The sequence below is a fragment of the Camelus ferus genome, chromosome 30, assembly GCF_009834535.1.
Source record: "Camelus ferus isolate YT-003-E chromosome 30, BCGSAC_Cfer_1.0, whole genome shotgun sequence".
NCBI lineage: Eukaryota > Metazoa > Chordata > Mammalia > Artiodactyla > Camelidae > Camelus > Camelus ferus.
The window spans coordinates 12,985,889-13,011,497 of record NC_045725.1 but is presented as its reverse complement, the minus strand read 5'-3'; the positions used below and the strand labels follow the sequence as shown (position 1 = coordinate 13,011,497).

Genomic DNA, 25,609 nt, shown 5'->3' with positions numbered 1-25,609 from the left:
CGTACCCCTCCGCACTTGTCATCAGGAGTTTAAACTTGAAAGAAGTCGCCTTTTTATAAAAGGACTACTCTTAGGCAAACTGTCAAAGTAGACCTTTCTAAGAAAAGAAGGACAAGAGAGCGATGTGGACGCTGCGGTTCACGGGAGTGCCCGTCCTCACTGGTTCTTGTTCTCAGATGAACTCTGTTCACACAGCAGTTAGCTTGGTGCCAAAATCCCCTCAGTTATTTATTTTCAGCCCCCAAACTTCTGTCTTAAACCCCCTGGTAATTTACTTTTAAGCTGCTGGTTCATTTGCTATCCTCAGAAAAATCTCCCTCCTTATTTACTGAGCCAAGCAAATTCCATCTTTTAATCTGTAGCCTCTAGTGCAGTGGTCCCCGTAAATGAGAGGAGAAGGTGGGGGGCACTGCACGATTCACACTCAGAATCCTGGGGCGGGTGAGCTTGGACAGCTGGAAACAAAACCCCCCACCCCCAAGAACCATTGTTTGTTTTCTCCAAATACAGTCTTTTCTTCTTTTCTTCTCTTACTATGAAGGGAAGGAAAAATGAAAACTGTGGAACTAAAGAATGTTTTTCTTTCTTTCCTCCCGAAGAGCAGGGAAACATCTCTGTCGTTCCTGTTGGGCAGAAGCCCGAGGAACCTGGTCTGTGCCCTGTGTTTGTTGGCTGCTAGATCGACCTTATCACTTACCCTCAGCAGCACTTAGCCACCAGGTTCTTCTGAATTTCACCTAGCTACACGATTTAGTACCACATTATTTTGTAGCCTGAGGACAAACCCACCATTATATTAAACAGGTCCCCCGGGTGGCTGATGCCCATGATTTCCGGTTGCAGCTCCGGGAGGAGAGGCCGCGGGCGATCTGGTGGGGAGGGCGCCACTGCGGGCCCGGGGGGAGGCAGGCGAGCAGGAGGACCAGCCTGCTCCGTGGGGAAGGCTGGGGAAGCAGCGCAGGCCAGGAAGAGGGAAGGCTTGGATGTAGAAGGTGGCAAAAGCCAGAGAAGTCTCGGCTGCTGGCCTCCTTCTGTGGTTGATCAGTGCCTCCCTTTGAGACTTCCGATTCCTGTCCTGTCGGCTTCCCTGGAGGCTCACAGCTGTAGCAGGTGACAGGTGCAGGTGTGCTGCACCTGCGGGAGTCAGGGAAGACGCATCCATGTGGTTAACCCTCTTGTCTTCCGTGTCTTCTAGGCTCTGAGTGCCCTCGAATCCTTGCCATCAAGTAAGCAGTACGCTGAATACCAGGACCATATATCGCGAGCTGTGCAGTTCATAAAGCATCCTGGTCATTGCCTGCAAGACGGGAGAAGCTTCCTGGCTCTTCTTGTGAACTGTCTTTACCCAGAAGTGCATTATTTGGACAACATACGGTAGTAACACTGAGGCTCTTGATAAACCTGTCGCTGTTTATGTTTACATTTACCTTTGCTGTTGCCCAGATAACTTTGCTCAGCTTCACTGCAGTCTGGCCAGTGAGTTAGTTGACCAGGATGCAAGTTGGTAGGCACTAGATGATTCTGTTGTGCATGTACACATGTGGGTATGTGTGTTTCCTCAACTCTTAACATGCCAGGGACTTCATAGTTTTTATATTCATTCAACAAGAGAAACTTACTAAGTTCTACTTGGGTAGAAAGCCACTCACAGTTGCTGAACATCCCGGTCATCTCATGAGACCCAGGGATGGGGTTCTGTACATCTGCACTTCTGTCTTCTCTGTTTTATTTAAATATCAGGACTCCTGTGCCAGATCTAACTACTTTGGGATCATGTCGAACCCTCACTTCTGAACCCCATCTGTGTTCCTTCAAAGTGAAAAAGCTTTGAAAAGTTCTGCATTTCTCAACTATGGGGAAATAACACCAACTTAAAAGTATTGTATTATTTCTCTCAGAAGGGAGATAAGATGGCTGAGTTAAAGTGAGTCTTGTCAGAAATGTGACCATTTGATCCTGACTACAGTGGACAGGAGAGGTGGTGACAAGTCCATTTCCATCCAGGTGTGTCCTCATGGAGAAGGAGCTGTCTGTCTAAATCGGGGGTGCGGGCTGGCGGTCTGTGGAGGGCCTGCCTTGCAGAGATGTGTTTTGTTTGGTCCCCGGGGGTGATAGTGTAGACAAGGGCTTGCTCTCTCCAGTTCTCTGTAGACCTACATTCCCTTTGGTTCTACCCTAGCCGGTTCCTTCATTCATGTCACTTACTTGGCCCCTGCAGACACCTAAATTTGCAACTCTTCCCAGACACCAAGTGTGACATCTGAAGGTCCTACTGTTAAGAGAGACAGAGACTGAGAACTTGACTCTCTGTTCCCTGTGTGTTTCTTCACTCCCTATTTAAACTCAAATGAACCTAGCAAATCCACTGAAACACTGATCCTGGGAACTGGCCCAGCTCAGGAGACTTAACTGAAATTTGGCTTTTTTCAAATCGCCACGTGCCTTCTGTTGTTAACAGTTCGCTCATTACCAAAGCCTGTCTGTGACGTTGCCTTGTTTTGCTACCGTCTTCTGGATCTTGTCATTTCCCCCAGGAGTTAGCAATTTGACTTCTGTCATCATAGTCACAATTCTGTTGGTTCAGAATTGATTTCGTTGTCCAGCCTGCATAAAATGTCTTTTGTTTGTGGGTTAGCTATCACCTGAAGAGACTTACCTAAAAATGTCCTAGCAGTCACTGAGAGCTTTTAGCCAGGGGAAGAGGGCTGTAGGTGACCATCTCTTTTCAAATATCATTTTCGAGTGCTTCCCTGAACATTTGGGAATGTGTAGGAGTTGTTCTTTTTTTGAACCTCATTCCTTGGACGGAACCGTCCTGCCCCACAGACGTGCTCTGGTAAAGATCATCCCTGTTGGCCTCCAAGTTCTGTGGCCGCCAAGTGTCCATCTCTGAGGGAGGCGTCCCCGAGCTTTCCTTGTTTTTGCATCTCTCCGTTTTCAAAATCAGTCATCTTCCCTGTGCTGTGTCTAAGAACGTTCTAGAAGCTGTGGACAGTTCCACGGCTGACTTGGCAACAAAGATTTCACGCCAGGAAGTATTTCATGTGCTGTTTCCTTTGAGGAGGGTGTAATTGCTGATACCCTAGAATGTGAACCTTTGGAGTGACAGTATGTACATTTAAAGAAAATTATGTTTAATCTCTTAATTTTTGAAGGTTTATAATATTTATAATGTATTTGCCCTGTAAAAACTATAAAAATAAATAAATCTTTGGTTGTAGCTGGTAAGAATCTGATTTTTAGGGCTATCACACGATCTTGTGAAGTATTTCAGTTGTTAAAATTGATGCAAATTTTTATGTCTGATGTTATCCATTTTCTTTGATACTGTGAGAGACGGTTGATAAAAATGCTTCCTCTTCATGCTTAACAGTGGAAGGCTTACAGCGTAGGTTCCTCTGAGAGGCTCGAGGCTACGAAATTATAAGGACACTGAGATAGTTCGGAAGGTGGAAACACTGCTGTAGCCTCCTGGAAGAGAACAGGCCAGTCTGCCCACTGGCTTTCAGGAATAATGAGCCTTTGCTGGCGAGATAGTCACCTCGAGAGCGCACAGGACCAGTTTCAGAGACGGTTACCGATGCTGCGCGCAGATACCTGGATCAGGACAAGACCGAGGCGCCCCGGTGCCCGAGCGGCATTGAATGTGGACCAGCGCGGGCTTTCCCCGAGCGTGGCCGGCAGTGGCATCTGGTTCGGATGGGGATGCCTGGCCTCTTCCTGGGCTTGATGAGAAGCACTTCTGCTCCTCCACTCGCCTTTCTGCTCTGCACAAGGGACGGGTCAGAGAGGCACACTTGGCGCCCGGTCTCCTGGCTCCACCGCCTGACTCCGCAGCAAGCTGGAGGCACAGCCGCCAGGGGAGGGAGGTCCTGTGACGTGTCTGCTCGGCCTGGCGGAGGAGCCAGGCCCCTCCCTGCGTTTCTCCGATCTCGTTTCATAGTTTCACAATCAGTTTGTTGGCTCAGTCACATCTGCCTCCCTGGAGTTGCCTGAGTCTTCCGGTTCTTTGAGCCAGAAAATGAAAACCCCCAGAGCAGCCCAACCTCCCTTTACCCAAGTGCCAACCCCCTTCGTCCCCGTCAGTCACCACAATCCGTAGGCCCACGTTGTACAAGTTAGAGCGTCCATGCCCTTTCTTCCTTCTGAGTGAAGGTGATACGCAATTTTCTGTTGGATTTTTACTCCTAAAATTGATGATTTCTTCTGGAGCAGGAAGCAGATGTCGTAGAGTCATGACGGCTGGTGTCAGCAGGGGCGTTAGGGCTCATCCAGCCCCACCTGTCACTCAGCAGGGATCCCAGCCCTGGTCCTCCAGCCTCTTCTCTGCCCTTTCCTGTAGCCGGTGGTCCTGCCCTCGGGGACGAGCCCCAGCGTAGTCCTGCTCTGTGCGGAGCTGAAACTGGCCTCCTGGTGCCACTGATCCTGGCTCTGCGGGAGCAGGCTGGGCCGGGGCTGCTGTCTCACCTGCTCACGACAGACCTTCAGACCTTCGGACATTTTCATGCCTCATCACACCTGACCCTGTCCGTCTGCCACCCCCCTTCTCTTTAGGCCAAATGCCTTCTCCCTTTAGTTAGTCCTCTTCCCCCACAAGGTCTAACAGGGCTGCACTTTGGGACAGCTGCCCAAACTCGCCCATGTTAGCAGATAAGAGCCACGTCCGGGACAGCAGGGCCAGGGCTCGGGTGAAACCAACAAGGCACCCAGGGCACACGTGTAAGGTGGCACTCGCCTTAGTCCCGGGCCCTCAGCCCGGTCTCTGCCTTGGGGGTTGGCCACACTAGTGGGGGTCAAGCAGCAGAGTCCGCCCCCACGGACACGTGGGCAGTGTCGGCTCTGAGCAGCTGTGCCCTCCCACTGAATGGCACATCGAATCGGTGGTGAGTTCTGACTCCAGACTTCGGTTTACCATCCGTTGCTGCCAAAGACTGGTCTCTTCACCTGCCCGCATGAGAGGTCTGACATTAAGGCCCTTTGCACTTACCCTTTAAAACTTTCTGCTTCATGTTGGACCAACTTTATAGCTTATTTTGAGCTGGTAGCTGACAATCTTTCTGCTCAGTTAACTTTGTCTTATTCAGCAAAAATGGAGTAATAAGCATGTTGCTTTAAAAAAAAAAAAAGTTGTCCCTTCCTGTGGTCTTCCATTTGCCTCTGGGTCGTTCTGGATAAGGGTCTTGGTTTCCCACCAGGTGCTAATACTGACCTTGTTCTGGTCCACGATGGTCCTTTCATGTTACAGCGACATGTGTCCTGTAGAAGTTGAAGTTGAAATTTCCTTCTGTCTGAATAGATTCTTGATTTCTGATGACAATCACTTGGCAAAAATAAAATTAAACTACTGACTCTATTTTGGGCTTATGAAACTACTAAGGAATGTTGCTCATTATAACTTTTATTTTTTAAATGTACAGATGTAATATCTTCTGAGAACTAAGGGTTAGGATTTATTTTTCTTTCAGTGGCTTCAGTCATTCACGTGGCAGCAGATACTTAAGTTTGTTCAACTCTTTTTTTCCTTTCCACATGTCTAGTGTGACCTTTAAAAACCACAACTTATTTTGGTCATTAAATGTGCAATATTCACTTCTTATTCACTGTTGGCGTTTTACATGCTTGTGCAAAGGACGGGTTTTTATATAACAGTGAGACATAGGAAGGAATGCGAATTGGTTAAGTAAAATTCTGCAAATAAACTATTACATTGGAATGTAATTTACACGTGGCAGACGTCTCGTGTTTGGCAAGTTGGTTGACAGGTCTTTTCATCCAGAAATCACACAAAGAAAAAATGTGAAATTAGAAAGCTTGTGATGGGTAGAACCTATATTCTGTGCCATTTCACTACAATGGGTGAGGCCTCTAGTTTCAAAGGGAACTTAAAACTTGGGAGTTTAAGAATCGGTGTAGACACGGGGGCACCTGGCGATCCCAGCGAGTTCAGGAGAGCGCTGAGGTCTGGAATGTGGTTGTGGTTGTGGTCCTGGTAGGAGGAGTTGCGTGAAGCTGCACAAAAAGGCTCCCAGCACCTGAGTTCCTGGGTGGGGTTGGGTGCGCCTCTGGGAGGGCAACCAAACTGCCAGGGAGGGCAGTGTGGCCCAAGCCAGCTCAGGGTCTGCTCCAGAACCCACTTCGCACTGGGATGCAAGGGAGTTCTTCCTCAGAGTGCGTTTTCATTACCATCAGTAAGACACATCTTGAATGGGCCAGAGTATGGTGGGGAGGGTCTGCACATTTGATCTGGGAACATCAATATAGGATTTCCCCCTATAGGAAAATATATACAGCAGGGCCCCCTCCGTGTGGGGTGTCTCTCCTACTGATTCGCCCTTGTCTGGGTTTTGCTTCCTTTTCCAGGCAGAACCACTGGATTTTGGAAAGTGGCCAAGAGGCAAGTTGTCCCACCTCCTTCCAGTGTAGAAATCAGGTTCCTTGTCTCTAGACTAAGGGGCTTGCTTCCTGGGGAACCCCCAGAGAAAGGCAGCGCAGAGGTGGTCCTTGTTACCGTGGGGCAACTGAGAATTAGACAAAGATCTTCATCTAAGGATGAGGGAGCCAATGGCTTCCTCCAAAACCTGCTTCTTTCCTGAAGACAGCCCTCCTTCTTGGTCATCCTTTACTAGCCTAAACCTTTTTAGGAAACAGATCCACATTCCTGATCTATTGGTCAGAGGCACCAATGTGGCCTCTCTCCTGGACACCATATATTTTAATATAGGAAAAATCTGTGATTTGGACCAGATTCATCTTGAAATCTGTCAGCCTTCCCTGGATGACCTGCTTCCTGCCACATCCTCCTTAATCAATCTTTCCTAAGGCCCTTCCCTCTCCCCTCCCTCCCTGCGCCTGCTCCCTCTCCCTCCTCCACTCTGTCTGCTTCTCGGCCTGAGTTCACAGCGAGTTTACAGCAGACGGATGTATGGAGGTGGGTGTCCCCACAGGGGCTCTCCCAGGGTGTCTTCAGCCCTGGGGTCACTGCCATGGAGGACCTGGGGACAGACTGTGGAAGGTGAAGTTCTGGGGGGCCAAACCGGAAAACCAGAGAGAAAACCAGGCCTGCCTTCATCATTGATTAACTCTGGGATGGTGACTTCTCATGTGGCCACATCACAGTTTAAAATGTATTTATTTTCCATTTTTTAAATTGAAGTACAGTTTACAATGTTGTATCAGTTTCTGGTGAACAGCATAATGTTTCAGTCACACATATACATACATACATTCCTTTTCATATTCTTTTTCATTTATAGGTGACTATGAGATATTGAATATAGTTCCCTGTGCTATCTAGTAGAAATTTGTTGTTTATCCATGTCATATATAGTAATCTAGTGTATTAGCTCCTTGAAGGATGTGTGCTGGGCTCCAGGTGGATCTGGGCAGGCACCTGGCCAGCTGTCACCCTTCCTTTTGAGGCCCACCTCCCAGAATGGCCAGGGGTGAGGTTAGAGGGGGCAGCTGGGAGCAGAGGGACGTTGGGTTGTCGGAAGCCCCTCTGGGAAGGAAAGGCTCCTGAGAGCGGAAGCCCAAGCTACCTGCCCTGCACTACATCACTAAGTCCTGTCTTGAAAACACCAGATCTCCTAGGTCACTTCTGCCATGACTCTGTGGCCGCAGGACACTGCTGACTGAGCTCTGGTCCTTGCTTGCCACCGACAGAATCTGGGTGCTCCGCTGGTTCCTTGGCCAGCCCAGGGGGTCTGGTGATGGTCAAGTGCATTCACTCCCCTCACCACCCTCCACCTCCCCCAGCACAGCTTTATCTGGAGACAGAGCAGGAGGTGGCCTGTGCATTGTCAGCAAATTGTTAGAAGGCGCCTCTGCTGGTCCTCCTACCGTGCTCCCACAGGCCCATCGCTGTGTCTGAAACACTCCAGCAGAGAGGACTGCTGCAGCTTCAGCTGGTAGGAAGCCCTCCTCCAAGGCGCAAACACCGCGGGAAGGACCACCGAGCTGGTAGCTAGCAGCACCCTTACAAGCTGGGCCAGCCCAGAGGGGGGTCTCCAACTTAGCTTGCTTAAAAATTACCTGGGGTCAGCTGGACCCTGGTTAGAAACAGCAAGCTAAAAAAGGACAGTTGGGGAAATACGAATGTAGGCGATATTATTGAATAATTGTTAATTTCATCCAATGTGATAATGACATTGAGGGATCGGGAGACACAGCTGAGGTATTTCAGGGTAAAGTACTGTGATGTTTGCAGTTTACTCTCAAATGGTTCAGCCAAATACACACACAGGCACGCGTGCATGAAGTAAATACAAAATGTTAGTAACTGTTGAATGTGGCTGGTGGGCATCTGAGTGATCACCTTACTTTTTCAGCTTAGTGTGGATGTGTGTTTGAAAATGATCATAATACAAAATTAGGGATAAAATCACCTGGATAGTTTAAAGTCCCTGCCCTCGGAGCCTGTGACGCAGGTGATCCAGTGGTGCTGAGAGTGGGGATTTGCACAAGCTCCCCGGGTGTTCCTGATGTAGTTGATCCTCGGAGCCCACGGGGGAATCCCTGCTCTGAGAGCTCAGGGTCCCAGGGCAGAAACTCCAGCCCCAGCGTGTTGTGAGTCTGGAGCAGAGCAGTGGTCAGATGGCTGAAAGCAGCCATGCTGAGTGGTGCACGGCACCCTGGATCCCTCCCACTGCTCATCCCTGCTGGGCAGCGCCCACCACCACGCAGAAGCCTCCATGCGGAGCCTCAGCTCCAGCCACACCTGCCTCTCTCCCCGTGCTCCAGCAGCTTTCAACTGCTTAGACATCATGCTTGTCCCACCTCCTGGCCTTTGCTCAGAATGTCCCTCCTGCTTAGAATGACCTTTTTTCTTACCTCCCAACCTCCATTCTCCCCCACGTACATGGCCATTATGTACCATCTTCACATCCCCCACTCCAAGCAGCCTTCTGAAGACTGGGTCAGTCCCTGCTTCTATGTGCACCCACAGCCCCTCTCCCTATGCCCCAGCAAACTGATGCCCTTACATGACTTCCCATTTACTGTTCTGTGTCGCTCACTAGTGTGAGAACCCCTGGAGAGTCTTCTGTGGAGTCATCAGGGTTGTTCCCAAATGCCCCTCGCTTCCCTCTTTCCAGGTACAGGGCAGGGTTGCACTGCCCAGCCCCTCGAGGGGAGTTCTGACCTGGAACTATGTGGCCAGTTCTGGCCAATGAACTATGATCACAAGTGGGAGACCCTCCAGAGCTTTCTTTTTATCAACAACCCAGCAACCCACATCAGAGAAGGCGGGTCTGTGGGAGCCTGGGTCCCTGAGTAAGCACAATGCCCAGAGCACCTAGCTGATCTGTGCTGGGCACCAGCTTTGGAGGGAAGAAACCCTGATTGTTCTCAGCCACTGTGATTTGGGGTTTGTTACTGCAGCACAACCTAACCCAGCCTGACTGATACACATGCCTTATTCATCTCTATACCCCCAAACACCTGGCCCAACCGCTAGCACAAAACAGATGCGTAAAAAACAATTCCTATCACTGCTTATCTTGGCTCTGAAACTGGCCTCAAAGACCAGGCAGATGTTCTAAGACGCACCATCCCTGTGTCCTTCCCTGATGACACAGGATTCTCCACAGAGTAAGTACCCAAATCACAGAGTAAGTACCCTGTACAGAGAGGTACAAATGCCAACTCCTCTGACCTCTTCACAGCTCAGACAGGCTCCTGGATAAATCCCGAGTTAACCATGAGCCGCCATCACCCCTGTGCCCTGGTGAAGGCTCCAGTGAGGAGAGGAACCCTCGTAATCTGCTGCCCTGCTTGTTAACTTGTGATGATCCCGAAGCATTCAGGCCATGTCGCCGGAAGGCATCAGAGAGGACCCTGTGCTCAGTCTAGTGACTCTGGGTACCACTGCAGCTTCTGGAAAAGCTCCGAAGGAAAGAAAGTTTGTTCCCACTGCCCCTTCAGTTCCCTACCTCTGTGGCCTTTTCCTCTTGCCAGCTCACCCGAGTCCCAAGCGCACTCCTTCCCCTCTCCCTGCCCCCAAGGACTGCACTGCAGGAGCTAAAATGATCAACAGGTGCACTGAAGTGTGAGCGGGGAAGGCAGCACCCCGCAGTCAGCCTGGCAGCCCTTGGGCAAATGGGAGTAAACCGCTGGTGCTTCTGGCTCGTGCACATCCGGGGAGCATGCAGGTGGTAGAGGGCTCAGACCGCAGCTGCTTCATCCACGGACACCTGTGGTGTCCCCCTCACACCTCCCAGCTTTTGGTCCTTAAGGACGGTGGATTCCAGATGCGTCGAGAAGATGCTTTGTTTCCTTTCCCAGATGAAGGCAGTGCAGAGCAGCAGATGGGCAAAGAGTGTGGGGCAGTCACAGAGGAGGCCCCAGGGCAGGGACACCAGGCTTCCCCTTGCTGTCACCTTGATGCTCCTGGGGCCAGAGCCCAGCCCAGCGCCCGTTTTGCTCTCTGGAATCCTCACTCTCAGCGAGGCCGGCACACTCGTCCAGAGCTGCACGTCCCGAGACTGCCCTGCAAGGAGGGGCCTGAAACACCCTCCAGTCACATCCCTAGATGACTTCGTATTTCCCAAAGTCCCTTCACGTCCACTACTTCCTTACACCCTGATAGTCCTGAGCCAGGAGGGGAGAATGTTATCCATGTTCAACAGTGGACGAATTTTGAGACCCACAGAGGTGAAAAAGTGCCTTGGTTCACACAGCAAGTCGGTGACAGAGCCAGGACGGAGCCTGGGCCTCGACACCCTCTGACCAGTGTCCTGCCAGCTTGACTGTGGTGTTCTAGGTAAGAAAAGGTGAGAGGAGCTTTCCAGAAGCTTGAGGTCATGCATGCACACGTGCCCCCATCCCCCTTTCAAAATGCAGCACCAATGACAGAAATATTGCTGGGACTTGGGGACAAATGTCCACGTAGGGGACCACTGAGCCTCTGTGAGTAGGGTCCTGGCCCCCTTTGGAGCACTGCCTGGCTGGGGCTGCCAAAGTGCCTGGGAGTCAGGAAGGGCCGTCCCAGCCCAGCCTCAGGTTGGCCTTCACGCCGCATGGAGACCAGTGGATGCCGGTGGCTGCAGGGCTCCTCACGGTGAACACGTGGCTGCCCGTGGGCCCCTGGGGCTCATCTGGCTCAAGTTTTCATAGTTGGACTCCTGAGCCTGGGGCCTGTGGACAGGAGAAAGTTGGCTGACCCCTCAGTCAGGAGGGGTCCCTGACTGCCCAAACCACAGCCTAGCAAGGGGCAGGAAGGAGGGGTGAGAGGGTGTCGGGGGCCCACCTCCAACAGGGCCTGGAGACTAAATGAAGGTTGGAGGTGGGACAGCGGCAGAACTTGGGGAACAGGGAGAGGACTACCTGGGTGACAGATCCCAGACCACAGACCCTCTGTCTTCCCGAAGGGATCTCCTCTATGGCTTCAAAAACCTCCTCTGGGGTCCTAACTTCTGGGGTCCTGACCTCCAGATCGGGCCTCCTGAGTTCCAAATGCTTTCCTGACTTTTGGGGTGGCCTCACGAGCAGAGCATCTCAAACCTAAATGTCTACAGTGGTCAGGCGATCCCCACCCCCTAATCTCTCTTCATCTTCAGCTCGGGAAGTGGCACCCAGGGTTCCAGCTCCAGACTTGCCGGCTCCCTCCCTTGCTTGTGCTGCCCCCCAACCCCGCCCCCCCCCCCCCCCCCCCCGGCCAGGCCTGCCTCTGGCTGCCCCATCGCCCCGCCCCCTCTTCATTCAAGCAACCAAGCATCCTCAGCCCCTCACAGGTCTCCTGCCCCAACTCCTGTTCAGAGGGAGCCGCTCATCTGCTTAAAACCATTCAGGGACTTCCCATCGCACTCAGCATACATCCCACAGCCTGCCTGCCCTCGATGCCTATTTCCTGGTCTCCCTGCAGCCCTTCTAGAGCCTTTTCCTCCTGGGTTGCCGCCACCACCCTTGTCTGCCCACCTGGGCTCCCGCCTCAGGTCTCCTCAGTGTCCTCGGAGCCCAGCCGCATCTCCCTCCCCTGGGGCTTTCCTCCATCACCTGGTCCATTTTCCCCACAGCTCTTATTTTAGAATCTAAGATTTCTGGTTAATGTGTTTATGAAAATTCTTCATAGTAAACTGAGTTCTCTGAAGTCGGGGATTTTGGCTGTACCTTTAGCATCCAGAGCAGTGCCTGGGGCTTGGTAGGGACTCAATAGATTAATGAACAACAGTTTTCTGATTTAGGTGCCTTGGTGTGGTAGTAGATGAGCAAAGGAAAGGGCCTTTGCACGAGGATTCCAGAATGTGGGGGATCACTGAGCAGGTGGCTGCAGGGAGGGGCCTGGGCCGGCGACGTGGCTCTGCCAGCCCTCGGGCACCGCGGGGCATGGACTTAAGAGTGCTGGGCTTGCCTAGTGGGTCCTGGAAGGCGGTCACCCCCCTCCCGCCTCCCACCAGCATCTGAGACAAACCTTCCTAACCTGGCCCCAGGTCTCTTAGAATCTTTCTCCTTCAATACAGGCCCTCACTTGGACAGACACCAAGAGGAGAAAGGTCCAAGAGGAGCAGGGGTAGCTCACTTACCGCGGTGGGGCGTCCTGCGTGACTGGGTGCTCTGTGTGGGGGACAAAGAGAGAGGAGGCATGAATCCCCATGACAGCCTCCAGGCCATAAGCCCTGCCATCCACCCGCCCCACTGTGGAGAGTAGTCTGAAGAGGGGACATCTAGCCAGCAGGATGCGAAGAAGTGACCTGAAAGACCAGAGTTCCTGAGGAGGAGGGGGAGGGAGGAGTGGGCCTAACAGGAGAGCCTGCTTTTCTGAGGTCGCCCAAGCACAGAACGCTTGGCGACTTTGGAGACCAGGCGAGAAAGCCAGCGTGGCCCTAGCAAAGATGGCAATCAGCGCAACTGTGACAAATTTGAGATTTCATCCCACGGAGCTGGAGGCTGGTGCTGCTGACCCGGGCGGTCCGAGAGGCTCTGGGAGGGCCCTCTCTGGGGCACAGAGCAAGTTCTCATCCAGCGCAGCCAGAGTTCTGAGGGGCCACCTGCAGCTCTCTGAAGACAGCCTGCTCGTTCAGGCTTCTACACTCCCCACGTGCTGCTCCCTCTGCTAGGAAGACGGTGACCCCCTGTTCTCCCAGCTCCCTCCTGCTTAGAGCTTCTGATTTCGCCTCCCCTTGCCTGGGTAAAGCCTTCCCTCCTGGCTCCTGTCCAGCTGCCCCTCCAGAGTGAGGCCATACTCCGGGCTTCTGCGGTACCTGGGCTGACTGCACCTCTCTCTGTAGACTCAACCATCTGCTTACTCCTCGGCATTCCATTCAAGGGCAGGGAGCCATGTCTGACTCCTCTCTATTCCTAGCACCTACATGGCACGTAGAAGGTGCTCAGGACGCTTGTTGTAGCACAACGAAAGCCTGTGTGTGGTCAGAGCCCTTCGGGATGTCATTTATGGGGCGCTGGCAAAGGGGTGGGCTCCAGAGCTATACTGCCTGGCTCTGTATCTCTGTGACTTTAGGCTAGAGGGCAAGTTCCCTAACCTCTCTGGCCTCAGCTTCCTGACTGCAGCGTGGGCTCACGCTGGTTCCCTCCTCCTCGGCGGGCTGCAGGGAGAGGGAAGTGAGATGATGCAGGCGCATAAATGATGTTTCCGTTGTGTCATGCCAGGCGGTCAGCCTGGAGGAGAGTCCCGCCCTCCCCCTCGCACCCACCCTGGCCGGAGGGCGCACCCACCGAGGCGGCGGCGGGCGGCAGCGAGGGCGGCCAGGACGCCGAGCAGCAGCAGCGCCTTGAGGCCGAGGGCGCCCAGCGGGAGGGCGATCGCCGAGGCCCCGGAGGCGCCGCGGAAACGGAACAAGTAGACGCTGGCTTCGGCTCGGCCCAGGCTGTTGGAGGCTGTGCACGTGTAGCGGCCGTCGTGGGCCAGCGCCGGCAGCTCGGCGGTCACCTGGTGGCCGCGATCCTGAGCCGGGCCCCGCACGCCGGCCGAGCCGTTGCTGCCCAGGGCCGGGCCGGACCAGGCAAGGGCGGGCGGCGGCTCCCCTTCGGCCGTGCAGAGCGCGTGGAAGGCGTGCGCCGGGCCCGGCAGCACCGAGATGTTGACGATCCGCGGGGCGGCTGCGGGAGGCGGCCGAGGGGGGCCGGGGAGAAAGCGAAGCGCGGTCAGAGCGGCGCGGGCAAAGGGGAGGCAAGGGCAAGGGGCAGCCCTCCCCGTCCGCTCCGCCAGGAGAGCTGGAGGAGGAGGGGTGGAGATGGGGGATGGAGAGGAAGGAGGAGGCGCGCCTGCGCCAGGCTGCCAGAGTCCCAGCACAGGTGTGGCCTTGGGCATGTTTTCCCGCCTCTCTGTGCCTCAGTTTCTCCACGTGTAAAATGGGGATCACTTACTTTATGGGGCCAAGGAAATCTGACAAGTTAATACATGCGGGGTGCCTGGGCTAGGGCACGCATGCTCACTGAACGTTGCTGTTACTGCTGTAGGTCAGGATTGGGGGCAATGTGCTGGAGTGATTTCGAGGTCACCGTCCACGCCCAGACAGCCTCACCAAGATCTAGAGTTGAGATGGCTTCACTGAATCCGTGGGACCGTGGGACTGAGGCGGACCGAGGGAAGAAACTGAACTGCACTCAGACAGCCGGCCCAGCCAGCGCAAGGGCACATGGGGGATTCTCGGCAGAGCAAGAACTCCCCAAGGGTCCGGGACTTTCAAGAGCTCCCTAGGTCGTTCCAACGCGCAGCCAGAGCAGAGAACCACCTCTCTAGGATCCTGGTTCCCACATCTTTATACGTCATGGTCTAGCGAAGTGCCGGGCACTTGGTGGGCTCCCTGTGCACCCCATCAGCGCACAAAGCCCATGCAGTCCTTGCTGGATTTGGGATTACCGTTCCTCGTTTTTATCCCTCCTAGTCTGACAGCTACTGGGGACATTCATTCTCTAGGAGCTTCATTACACTGTCCATCCCGGGCCCCACCCAGCCCTTCCTGGGGCCAGGATTCGGCATTTTTAACAAGTTCCCAGGTAGCTTGGAGCGATCGCCAGATGTGAGGCCCCCTGCTCTAGAGAGAGGGGTGTGCCTGTTGCACCCCTTTCGACCCCAGCACAGAGCCCGCACCTAGAGAGCGCTCGGACGCGCGGGGAAGGCGGGGAGGAAGGGAGGCGCGGGGCCCTCCCCTCCCCTCCCCGCCGCCCCCGGGCCCCGCGCCGTGCTCACCGGTCACGCGGAGCCGGATGCCGTGGCGGCTCTCGTAGCGGTCGTGGACGTCGCCGGCGAACTCGACGCGGCAGAAGTAGCGGCCGTCGTCGGCCAGCGCGAGGCGCTCGATGCGCAGCGACAGGTCGTTGCGGCGCGGGTTGCCGAGCAGCCGGAAGCGGCCGTGCAGGCTGAGCGCCGTCTGGCACAGCTCGCTGCCCCGCGCCGCCGCGCACCGGAACACCTGCGGGCCCGCGTACGGCTCGCCCGAGCGCCAGATGGCCGTGAGCGGCCCGTCGTAGTGGCGGTGCGGGTGCGTGAAGGTGCAGGGCAGCACGGCCGCCTCGCCCGCCGCCGCGCTCACCTCGGCCGGCACCTGCATGGACCAGCGCTGCGCCGGCGCACCTGCGGGCGGGGGGCGCGCGGCCGTCAGACTTGCCCGCACCCCCGCGGGGGCGGTCTGAAGACCCCAGGACTCAGGAGCCGCCCTTCCCACCCCCGGGCGGGGGCGTCTGGAAACCCACTCCAGGACTTCAGAAGAAATCTCCCGTGCCCTTGACTCCCATGACTTTCTAGGTACCTGGACCCTCCCCCCGACTTCCGTGGGACTATTTCCCCCCACCTCGGGTTCGGTCCTACCTCATCTACAAGCCCAGTGACCCCGACTTCTTCCCTATCAAAACCTGCCCTGCTGCAGGAAAGCCCTGGGATCCTGTCGTTACAGTTCAGTCCCAAGACCCCTTCTCCGCCCCCCCCTCCCACGCCACGGTGGTAATAAAAGAACTTACTGTGCACCTCTGTGTCGAGCAAGCTCCTGGTAGTATCTCTTTTGGTTCTCACAAATGATCCTAGAGGTAAGCAGAGTTATCCCTGGGTTACACGTTCATAAACCGAGGCGCAGAGAGGTTGAGTAATTGCCTGAGGTCACACAGCTAGGATGAGGCAAGCAGATGTTCAAACTCAGGAATGCCTGACTCCATAGGGCACCCTAGTGCTCTAAGGGCAAGGAACCTTGGGGCTGATCCAAGGAGACCGACACTCTCGTTTACAGAGGGGAAACTGAGGCCTTGGGAGGGAGTGGTATGTTTCAAAACTGATGTGTTGAGTTGCGTGATGAGATTCCTCCTACCATCCGGGTTAACCCAAGTAGGCTTCCCGAAAGGCCGGCGCTCAGACAGGGAGCTGGAAGATCAAGAAGAGTGGGTGTTTATTCTGTCTACTTGCTTTGCACAAGAGCCTTTGGGCTCAAGTTTCCTCACCTCCTATGCTGTGAGCCTCTGAAAGATGGTTGAGCTGAGGCCTGGAAGATGCATTCTGCCTCCAGCCTACGGAGGGCTGGTGAGCCTCTACGGGTTTTGTTGTGTATGTGTGCTGCTTTGAGGGAGGGGTGAACCGGGTGGGTGGATGGGTGTCAGTGCTGGGAGGATCAGGACCCGGGGCAGGGGGACAGGCTTAGCGTCTGGCGCCCAAATGCAGTTCACGGAAGGGATCTTTACAGGGAATGTTAAAAACCACCCTTATATTTTCGAAGGGCTTTGCAACTGACCTGGTTCTTTCACATGCATCATATCCCATGACCCTGAAAACACTCTAGGGAAGAAGGCAAGGCAGATACTGTTACAGGTGAGGAAACGAAGGCCCAGAGTCACACAGGTTGAAGGTGGGAGAAACCCAGATTTTCTGACTCCAAGTTCAGTGCTCTCTGGGGTAGCCCGCCTCGTGCCTTGGGCAGAAATCCCCTCCACCCCCAGCTGACAGACCACCCTCCAGAGAACTCATCTCGTCTGTGAATAGCCTGCATGTCAGGACTTCGCTTCTGCACAGAACCCCTGGCTCCTGCCCCCAGCATGACCACGGCTGCTCTTTGGAGAATTCACATTCCCTCTCTGGGATGGCTCTTCCAGGATCCCATCATGGACATCCCGGACCCAGTAAGCCTTTCCTTCTTTGGTGGAGGTCCCACTCCCTCACCTGTCCCTCTCCATCCTCACCACCTGCTTGGTACTCTCCCCTGCAGTGTTGTGTGTTGACCCCCTGGGGGCTCCATGTGTGCTGGGCCAGGCGGAGTGTGGTGCAAATAGGGTTGTGTGAGCTATGCCTCATATAAAGCCCTACTTTGGGACTGACCACACTTGAAATGAAATAAAACCACAAGTTGGTTTTTCCCTCCCCACATAGCCTGCTTCTAAGCCAAGTTCTTTTCTTCTGTACAAATGGAATTATGTGTTTGAGCCCAAGTGGGGGACTTGACATTTATCCCTAGTTAGAGCTTGTTTGCTCAGTTATTAATAATCAAAGGACCTTGTTCCAAATTTGAGAATCCCTTTCTGAAGGTTATGCTGGTTCCGTCAGTACTTCTAGCTGCAGAAAGTGTCTCCTGATCTGAAGGTTCAGCCCCTGCATTCCCACCCTCTGTGACCTCAGCCTCCTCTGACCTCCTGCATCTCACAGATGTCACAGAGCCAGGGACCAACTCCCCAGGGATTATTTGCAATTGTCTATTCATCGATTGACAAACATTAATCAGACACATCCCCACTCTAAGCCAGGAACTGGGTTGCAAACTGCAACAGAATAATTTATCAGCCTATTGGAGCTCACAGCTCTGAAAGGGAGTGAGATCCGTGAACACGCATTTAACACTGCAGCCTGCAGGTGCTCTAATGAGAGACACGATTAGTGTTCCCTCTGTCTGAACGTATTTCCTGGCCCCCTTCACTCACCAGCTCCCTCCTAGTCACCCTGAGGCCTCCACGGAGTCATCCTATAGTAGGAGGTCTTCCTTGAGCCCCAAGCCTGGGTCTGGTGCCCCTTCCCCATGCCTCAGGGCTGGCAGAGGTATTTCCTCTGTCCGAGCATGGCCTGTTCAACTGTCTGTCTTGCCCAGGCACCCAGAAGCTCTGGGAGGGCAGGGACCATGTGTGTGTGGAGGTCATACTTGTGCTGCTGTGACCCATCACCGTGCCCGCCACATAGTAATTGACACTGAATGGAATCGCCATGAGAGAGAAGCAGGGAGGCTGCTGGGGTTGGTGGGAGAGGGTTGGTGGGGCCCAGGGAAAGAGGTGCACGGATAGGAGACAGCAGGGCTATGAGAGGACCCATGAGAGCCTTGAGAAAGGAGTGGGATTTGCTAAGCCCTGAGGTAGACTGAAGGCATTCTAGGCAAAGGGAAAGCTGCAGGTATGGACATCAGTGCAGAGGTTGCAGGACATGTCAGGAGATGATGCTCTGGGGGCTCATCGGGAGACAGTCCTAATCTTATTCCAGATGCACAACCGCCCATGGGGTGCTGTCATCAGCCCCCTTTTTGAGAAGGGGAATCTGCAGCTCAGAGAGCCCTAGGGACTTGGCGAGGCCACTTGCCCAGCAGGAAGCAGAGGCAGGCTTCTGCTTCGGTGGGTCACTTTCTCACCTTGTCCCTGGGGGACTTGTCCTGCTTGAGGATGACAGCCCAGTTTGGGCGCATCCTGACATCCGGTACAAGTGACAGGCCAGGGCCACTCCCTCCCTGGGGGAGCTTTGCTCTGGGAGCAGGGAGGGCACACAGAGGCCCTTTCACCAAGTGTGACAGTCTTGGCTCCCAGCAAGGTGAGATCTGTGTTTCATGTTTACCAGCGGAATGGCGTTCCAAGGGGCGAGCACCTGGGCTCACGTTCACACAGAGACCTTTGGGTGAGTCCACCCAGGGGACTCGAGGTGAGGGTGGGAAGGCCCAACAGGAGTTGCCCAGGGATTAAATGCATTTGCCTTGGCGGGAATCCAAGTGCCTCAGTCTCCTGTTTACATTCCCTGTGGCAGCCTCCTGCGTGTCTCTTAGGATACGGCAGGGACAGCTCCTGGACTGGAACCACGGCCCTTTCTTCGTAGGGTCTCTACCCTCCCTGCCTCATGGCTGTCAACCTCCGGGGTCAACAGGAGGCCCACAGCACTGAGGATGGAATGAAGTCACTCTGGCAGGTCACTGGCACGGCACTGACACTCAGCGAATGCACAGTGATGTTAGTCCCCTCTTTCACCAGCACTGCGAAGAGAGTGGGACCGGGGAGAGCAGGGTAGCAGGTCTTAACCAGTGATGGAGAAGGAGGAGGGCTCTGGATGTGCAACTCACGGTGATGCAGCGGGGGGTCAGGACACTGATACCCAACACTGCACCATCTGCCGCTCAGCTTGGCACCTGAGACCGCGTGTGACGCTTTGCCCTTAACTCACCTGAAGGCTAGTCACTGATTCACGTAGTTATTCACTCAGTAGATGTTTACTGAGGGCCCATCATGTGCTGGACACTGTGCAGGATGTTGGGGATACAGTTGCGGTGACCGTCAGTGGCCTCTTGAGTTATGTTTAGAATCTCAGCCACTGTTTGTTTTTCATCTATACACGATTCTAATGAGTTTGTTTACTTTGCTTTCCAGCCTAGGGCAATACAGGTTGAAAAGCGAGAAAGTGTCTTTTGTTTATGGGTCCTTTGAAAGCAGCAAGAGAGGATAACCAGCATTCCGTTAGGGAGGAAGTGCCAGTAAGTATAATAAGAAGTGGTAGTAGTTCAGCACAAAAGGGACCACTGAGAGGAGGAGCACGCGCAGCAGGCTAGTGGAGCAGGTGCTCACGGCTGTGACCTGAGTCTCCTTGGGAAGGTTCCTTGCCATGAGAGGTGCACCCCTCAGGTGGGGTCTCAGGGATCTGTCTGGGGCTGCGGCCCTGGCTAGACTGACCCGGACTTTGTGAGCTTAGGCGAGTCCCCATAGCTCCCTGGCTTCAATGCGCTCCTCTGTGAAATGTCTCTAGATGTTTATAAGGTGACTTTTAAGTCTAAAAGTCTATGTCCGAAAATGATAGTTGGATAAAGATGGCAAGGAAGTCTATAAAGCATTTTAGAAATATGTCAATATGAAATTAATTGAAAGACTCTTGGGTACTTAAAAAGAAGCCATTAGCTGTCTAGAAAACCCAGCTACTCGGAAAGATGCTCCCATGCCTTGACTCTGGTGGTCCAGGGCAGCCATTTACTCAACTCCCCACGCTGCTCCCTCACGCCTCCGCGTGGTGATGACGCTCATTGCGGGAGCACTGGGGCCGCAGCAGTGGGCACCAGCTTCCAAGTAATCCTCATCACAAGTCAGCAGCTAAGGGGTAGTTCACTCACCCTGGACCTGTTATCCCAAAGCCCCACGTCAGCGGTACCAGGGTGGGACGAGAACGCAGATTCAGAAACATCCGCAGAACCTGGACGGGCAGAAGGGGCATCTGGGTGGGGCCAGAAATAGATACCTTGATTTTGGCTGTAGCCGCCCAGATTCCCACCAGCTCCCTGGGGAGGTGGGAAGCGGGAGTGTGCATGGGAGCCCCTCCGTGTCTCATTTGCAGTGTGTTCTGTGCGATTGCACTTCTGTTCACGAGACAGAAAACTGCAGGTTCATTGCAGAGCGTGGGCAGTTGCTGTGCGCGGATCACAGACAGAAGGCGAGCCCGGTGGTGGTTGTGGGGGGGCGATGGCCAGTGGGGTGACCTCACAGAGCGGCCCTTTAACAAGGCTTAGGTCTGCTGGGGTGGGCTTCATGGGACAGGTTTCTGGAGGAAACGCGTATGGACACTGACGGGGAGAAGGATGACAGCAGATGGGCACTTGCCGTGGTCGTTGTCTGGAGGGTTGTGGCCCTCAGAGCTGGGGTCCCTCGGAGATCTGCTCTGCACCCCACCCCTACCCCGGGGGCTGACATTACCACTGGATGGGCAGCCGGTCTGACGAGCACCACTCAGGGGCTGCCCTCCTTGGGGGCACCTGGGCAGATTAGCGGGCGTGTTCTCAGGGAGTGACTCCAAGGGTGGCCTCTCAGGCATTGTGGCACCTGGGGGCTCAGGAGAGGGTGTTTGGGGGCCAAGGAGAGATGCTCATCTTGGCCACCAAACCTCCCCAGGTAGGCGTGTGGGCTGAGCGGGGCCAGTCCTTTCATCAGATCCCCTCCTGCCCCTCAGGCTGCCCTCAGCAGTTCTTTCCAGACAGGTTATCAGTGGAGAAAAGGTGAGAAAGGGGTGGAGACCAGATGGGAGAGGAGGGAGCGGAAGCAGGGATTCCATCCTTCAGGGCACAGCAGACCCTGCAGGTTCTAGGGAAGCAGGAGGCACAGGGACAAATGAGTGAACCCCGTGGCTGTTCCCGTCCTGCCCTCGGTTGTCCCTGCTTCCCCTTTAAGCCTTGCTTGTGGAGCTGGACCCGTTCGCCTGAGCTGTCAGGCGTGCTGAGCCACAGGCAAGCAGAGTTCTGATTAAGCCTGTCCCTCCGGGCACCCCTCCCTGTCCCCGGGGTAGGACTTCTCAGTCCAGCCTGCTGGCCGCAGCTGCCACCAGAAGCCACCTGCTCCTCCTGCCTCATTCAACCCTTATTTCCTCCTGGACCCGGGACCGCAGTCCCTGACCTTTCCCTGCATCCCTAACAAGCACGCCCACAACCTTGGGTGACTGCTGCGGTTCGACTCGCCTTTTCAGTTTGTTTTTCTGCAGGGGCTCAGCGCTGGTAAAGTAAGTTCCTCCGAGGCTCACCGCCCCCTGCACGGAGGTGGTGTGAAGGCCTGGGCTTGCAGCTGGAAGATCCGAGTTCCCTCCCAGCCTGTGACATCCCAGAAAGGTCACCTGACCTCCTCAAGCCTCCCTAAAACAGGGACCAGGGAGCTCACTTCGCAGGGCTGTGGTGAGGCGTAAGCGAGCTGCTCGGGCACTCCTGGAGGGCGATGCTACTGCTTGCTGCACCCGCCGATCAGAGGTCTGGGGACCACCAGAGGTCTTGTCCAACGTCACCAAGTGGTCAGAGCTCCCAGACCACTGTCTTTCCCACCCCTCCCCCCCATCATGCTCCCCGACTCTTCCTGCTTTCTAAAACCAGATCTAGGAGGAGACCGTGGGGAAGATGAAGGAGAGGGAATGGGCCCCTGGGAGATCAGGGGCTGCCCCAGGGCACTGGGTGCTGGCAGTGGGCAGTATGAGGGAGAAGGGTCTGGAAAGTGGGAGAGGGGGGTTTCCTGGACCAATTTCTTCCACTTCCCCTTTAAAAAAATTTTTTTAAACATTTTTTCTTTCCTTTTTTTTGGGGGGCAATTAGGCTTATTTATTTATGCTTTATTTTTTAATGGAGGGACTGGGGATTGAACCCAGGACCTTGGGCATGCTAAGCACACAATCCACCACTGAGCTATGCTATGCCCTCCTCTCTCCTACTTCTCTTTTATCAAGGACTAGCCTTGGCCCCCGCACTCAGAGGTGTGGCAAGGATAAGACTGTGACCCGTGGCCAATCTGCGTCTGTGGCCCTCAGGCCCCAGCCACTTGCCCAGACCGGCCGCCACACGGAGAAGCTCTCGGGTGAATGGCACCGGAGGGGTTTCAGGGAGCAGGACCCTGTTCACCCTGGTTCGCGACCCCTCAGTCTCGGGTGAAGCCACAGCCAGCACGAGAAGGGGGTCCCTGCCCTGAGCTGGCCCCCGCGGCTCCCACGTGGCCTCCCTGGGGAATCTCAACACACAGCCGGAGCGTTTGTGTGGTTTGGGTTTTGTTCTCGAGCATGTGACTGCTCATACTTCCTCTAAGTCTTGTCTTTTACTGATGCATAGCTGCTGACCTTCAGCAGGAGAGAAAAACAGACTAAAACGAACACCCCCCAAACCTAGTGTCCCTGAAGTGATGTAACTTCAGCAACGTTCCCCTACCATTTATTGCACAACTGCCGAGCGCCAGGACTGTGCCGGGGGCCTTCCACCCGTGACCTCGTTATCCTTCACAGCACCCCAGGAGGTGCCGGGGACCCCGATTTACCGAGGCTCAGAGAAGTCAGGCAACCTGCCCAGGGCCGCACAGCTGGTGAACGGCAAGCCAACATCCACAGCTTTCTCTGACGTCAGCACGCGCCCTGACCTACCCTCCTGTCTGCCCCAGGTGTGGGCAGGGTGTCACTTCCTCCAGCCCCACCCTCTAAGAGGGACCCAACCCAAATCATCCAGAAAGACAGCTTAGTTAGGTCAACTTGGGGAAAGAAAGCGCCTTCCCCATGTCCCCCCACCCCAGGGCTCTGCAGGGGGACAGCGGGCAGCGTGGGGTTGGGAGGTGGTGGTGTGCTCCTGTCTGGAGCCACCCCCCAACAGGTTCACAGCCCAGCTTCCCCCTCGCACCACTCGCTGAACCAGTCTGGGCCTCAGTTTTCTCATCTGCGAAAAGGGAATGCAACAGTTCCTTTCTCATAGGATTGGGATGCTTACATAAGAATTACTAATGAAAAGCACCCAGCACTTAGTAAGAACTCTGAACGCACCAGCTGTTACCATTCAAACCAGCCCCGGGACTCTGCTCCGTGTTGAACACTGGAGAGGAAGGACAAGGGACCTAAGGAGTGAGAGCTTATAATCCAGTCATACAGACCAGACCCCATCCCAGGAAGATTGACTGACAGCTCGGAACACCATGATGTCAGAGCTGTCACCATGTGGCACATGACGGCCAGTGGCTGTGCCCACAGAGGCACGGACAGAGTCTGGGGGCACAGTTACCAGAGGGACATCTCTGGCTGGGGTCGAGGAAAGGCCTGGGGTCTGGACAGAGGGGCTCACGAGGATTGCGTTGGTCATTTATCCCAGTGTCCCTCAACTGCATCCTGCATCAGAATCACCCAAGAGGATGGCTGAAAATGTGGATTCCTGGGCCCCGGGCTTGACATATTCTGATTCTTGGGGTCTGGGGTGGAGCTGAAGAATTTGCATTTAACAAGTGCTCACCTCCCCTGGGATTCTGATACAGGGGGCCCAAAACCATCTTTTGAGAAACACTGTTTCAGAGACACCGGCAACTTGTGCTAAGTGACTGATGATGTTGTGACTTAAGCCTGCGGGGCTGGGTTCCCAGTCATTTCTCAGGGCTGCTGCTGGGCGGTCAGGGCGCCCTCTGTCACTTGCCCTAGTCCGCAGGTGAAGTCATCCCCACCCTCACCCCAAACAGCTATGTGCCTCCTCCCCTTTCCCAGGGCTGTGCCCGTTAAGACACAAAGCACTTGGGTGACAGCAGCGCTGAGTCTGTTCAGAGCCTCCCTGTCCTCCCCTGGGCTTGCCCACTGCCCCCTGGATGCTCACAGCAAAGGGTGGGGCAGGCGGCCTTTCTGCAGGTGGGGACGCTGAGGCCCAGAGAAGTCCGGGGGCTGTCTCAAGTCACCAGGAACCCAAGGCAAAGCCTGGACTTGAACTTCTGGTTTCTGTCACCACTGTCTCCCAAAGCACAGCTCTTCCTTCTCCACAGGCCTGGGGGCTCTGGGCAAACCCAGCCACCCTGAGCACAAGGACGTCTAACAATCTCTGAGCATCTATTCTGTTCTGAGCATGGACCAGGGAGAAGAGTGGGAAACTCACCCACTGGGATGACGCACACCAAGCAGGCCAGGAGTCGGAAGGGCCCTTCCATGGCGTGAGGTCTGGAGACCCCAGACCAGCCCCACACTCAGGCCACCGGCGAGAACCCTCCTTCGCGTGGGTGGGGGGAGGGCAGGAAGGCAGGTGGGAGGGGGTGGGTGCTATGCCCAGGTCTGCACCCCTGCTGGGCTCTGCAGGGCTGGAGGAACTGGGGAGAGGCAGCCAGGCGGCCCCAAGTATGATTAGATGAGACCCGTGGGGTTTAGTCATGGGGAAAACCAGGAGGGGAACCACTTGGATGATTTTCCAGGACCGGAAACAGAGACGCGGAGGAGGAAGGCGCAGGACCTGTTCCTGTGGCCACTGGCCCCTTTGAAAAAAACCTCAGTTCTTATGCTTCCTTCTCACCCTCCCTCCTTCCCTCTCCCTCCCCTTCCCTGTTTCTTACCACATAGATTTCAAAGTGGTGATTACTGATGGAAGAAAAATCATCTCCAAATTGTCATCACTGGCCGTGGTTACACTACCAAACAGCATAAACGGGAAATAGTAAAATTATTAAGCAAATCAGTCCAGACAAGCATGGCAAAATGCTCAGAACATCAGAATGCTTGATCAAACTGTCCTGCTTCAGGACCTGCTGCAGCGAGAGAATCGGGAAGCTGGACGGGGAAGTGTCCAGGCACGGGGCTGGCAAGGGCGAGCCAGTCCTTGGTTAGGAGGGGGTGTTTTAATTCAGATAAAGGCTAATCTGTTAAAAGAAAAAAAAAAAGCAAATCCCAAATATAGTGGATTAAAAACCTGGAAGGTGATTTCTCTGCCATATATAGGTCCCAAGGTGAGCTGTTTATATCGGCAGGTGGCCTCACTCCTCGTGGTCATTCAGGAAACTAGGTTCCATCATCCTGTCACTCTGCTGTCCTGTCTCCCCAGGGCACTTCATTGCCAGCCTGCTGTCTGACCTTGGGCAGACCACTTCCCTGTCTGTACCTCAGTTTCTCCAGTAAAACAGGGACAATGGGATGATGGTCACGATGATGGTAATTCTTGCCAGGTGGCACTCGTGAGGGCTCCATAAAGCGCTCAAGAGCGCAGCGGACATA

General features: G+C 54.7%; 2 protein-coding genes across 4 annotated transcripts in view; one reads left to right on the top strand and one right to left on the bottom strand.

Annotated features, from left to right (window-relative positions):
* EPG5 (ectopic P-granules autophagy protein 5 homolog) overlaps positions 1–5,722 on the top strand; it is a 97,760-nt gene extending 92,038 nt beyond the window's left edge. For all 3 annotated transcript variants that reach the window (XM_032470650.1, XM_032470651.1, XM_032470652.1), the window contains one exon: positions 1,196–5,722. In XM_032470650.1, the coding sequence (XP_032326541.1) occupies positions 1,196–1,378 (183 nt within the window). In that variant the 3' untranslated portion in view covers positions 1,379–5,722. The remainder of the gene's footprint in view (positions 1–1,195) is intronic.
* Positions 5,723–10,930: 5,208 nt separating this feature from the next.
* SIGLEC15 (sialic acid binding Ig like lectin 15) lies at positions 10,931–24,730 on the bottom strand. Its single transcript, XM_032470544.1, has 6 exons — positions 24,507–24,730; positions 15,913–15,972; positions 15,146–15,529; positions 13,669–14,052; positions 12,519–12,549; positions 10,931–11,133 (listed from the first exon to the last, which is right to left on the bottom strand). Exons 1-6 carry the CDS (start codon positions 24,556–24,558, stop codon positions 11,052–11,054), a joined length of 993 nt encoding a protein of 330 aa, XP_032326435.1. The 5' UTR covers positions 24,559–24,730; the 3' UTR covers positions 10,931–11,051.
* Positions 24,731–25,609: the final 879 nt, after the last annotated feature.

Excerpts from the sequence above, each read along its gene's own strand:
- SIGLEC15 (XM_032470544.1), bottom strand. The coding sequence starts at position 24,558 with ATGGAAGGGCCCTTCCGACTCCTGGCCTGCTTGGTGTGCGTCATCCCA. Across the intron at positions 15,973-24,506 it reads GGTGTGCGTCATCCCAGTGG|GATCATTTGTGAGAACCAAA; the intron begins GTGAGTTTCCCA and ends GCTTACCTCTAG. Across the intron at positions 12,550-13,668 it reads TGCCGCCCGCCGCCGCCTCG|AGCACCCAGTCACGCAGGAC; the intron begins GTGGGTGCGCCC and ends TCCCCCACACAG.